The following is a 1,595-nucleotide window of genomic DNA, read 5'->3' as shown; positions in this document are numbered from 1 at the left end:
TGACAAACTCAAAACTTAATTTAAGGTTGTGTTGGATGCCCATCTTCCCTTTAGTTTTTCTACAAATAATTTATAGATATATTATCTTTGTAGAGAAAAAAAAAATTCCTCAGTTAAATTGGCTCAACCATGTGAAGTAAAGTATAGAATTTGAAGAAATATTGAATTATTTTATTTAAATTAAGTATGTTGTATATATAAGTATGCTGATTATTAATCATTATGATGCATCAGTCTCTTTGCAATGCTTGTGGAATTAGACAAAGGAAGGCGAGGAGAGCTGCCGCGGCGGCGGCGGCGGCGGAGGTTGCAGCATCAGAGAACGATACAACTCTCATGGCTTCTACTGATGATGATGATGGATCTCTTCATGGTATGAAGAAGAAGGAAAAGAAGTTACACAAGCACAACAACAAAGATAAGAAGTTGAAAGCCAAGTGTAGTGCACCAAATCAGTTGAAAAAGAAGCACAAAATTGGAACCAATAACAATAAATTATCTCATAGAGGAAGAAAGAAGGTTGGTTTTGAAGACCTGACAATAAGTTTGAGCAAGAACTTGGCTTTAAATGTGTTCCCTCATGATGAGAAAGAGGCTGCAATCTTGCTCATGGCCTTATCCTATGGTTTACTTCATGGATTTCCCTCAGATCGTTACTTAGATTAATGAAATTTTTATTTTATATGAATAAGTACTTATTAATATTATTATTGTATGAGACTAGTTTTTGCTTTGTGGTGTGTGGAAGAATAGGACGCATTCATGAAGTTATAGTACTTTATTATTATTATTTAGGAATTAATATATAATAGAGGAAATAAATCATTGGATCGGTGACTTTATATGAACTTTGTAACCATTAATATATAATTATTATGTTAGATTTGAGCAAGTAGACAAACACAAATGCGATGAGTCTCTTGTTCTGTGTGGGTATCCTAATTCAATAAAATTACATTTGTACTTCTCATCATATATATAAGGTTTAGTTTGTCTTTATTGTTAATTTATCTTTTAGGTTATGTTCATTATATTAGTTATAAAATTTGATATTTAGTGGTTGCCTTACAATATCATATAATATAGTATAAATTAATATATTTGTTTGACCAAGCTAAGTTACTATATTTGCGGAGTGGATGAGAATGTTGTGATAAGAAAATATTCCTTTTAAGTAATTGAAAGTGAAAATGTTCCTTAAGCACTATGCATAAAGGTGCTTCTTCAAGGGGAATGTTACTTAGATCTTGATCAGATGAGGTGAAAGCAACATAACTACTTTTTATTTATAATTTTTAAATTAATTTGGTCTTTCCCTTATCTCCTTCAATTATTCCACCAACAACGTACCGTTATCGATCTTTTGAAGTTTTCGATTTCACATTGACATAACAAGAGCTTATTATCAATCGTGATTCATGACAATGATAATTCCCTGTTTTGGAAGCAGCTTTTTTGTGTCCCTCTTCTGGATTCAGACTTTGTCCGCATCCTAATTAATAACATGAGAAGTCTTGATTCTTTCAGATGTAGAAGATGTACGTAGTAGAGTTTATTTATAAAAACCATATACATGGTGCCCAGTAATCCAAAAT

General features: G+C 31.6%; 1 protein-coding gene across 1 annotated transcript in view; it reads left to right on the top strand.

The window, feature by feature from the left end:
* The window catches only part of LOC107630370 (GATA transcription factor 21), a 2,226-nt gene extending 1,256 nt beyond the window's left edge, over window positions 1-970 (top strand). The window contains exon 3 of the mRNA XM_016333477.2: window positions 235-970. Within this exon, the coding sequence (XP_016188963.1) occupies window positions 235-666 (432 nt within the window). The 3' untranslated portion in view covers window positions 667-970. The remainder of the gene's footprint in view (window positions 1-234) is intronic.

Source organism: Arachis ipaensis, chromosome B03 (genome assembly GCF_000816755.2).
Source record: "Arachis ipaensis cultivar K30076 chromosome B03, Araip1.1, whole genome shotgun sequence".
Taxonomy (NCBI): domain Eukaryota; kingdom Viridiplantae; phylum Streptophyta; class Magnoliopsida; order Fabales; family Fabaceae; genus Arachis; species Arachis ipaensis.
This window is presented reverse-complemented; position numbering and strand designations above follow the sequence as displayed.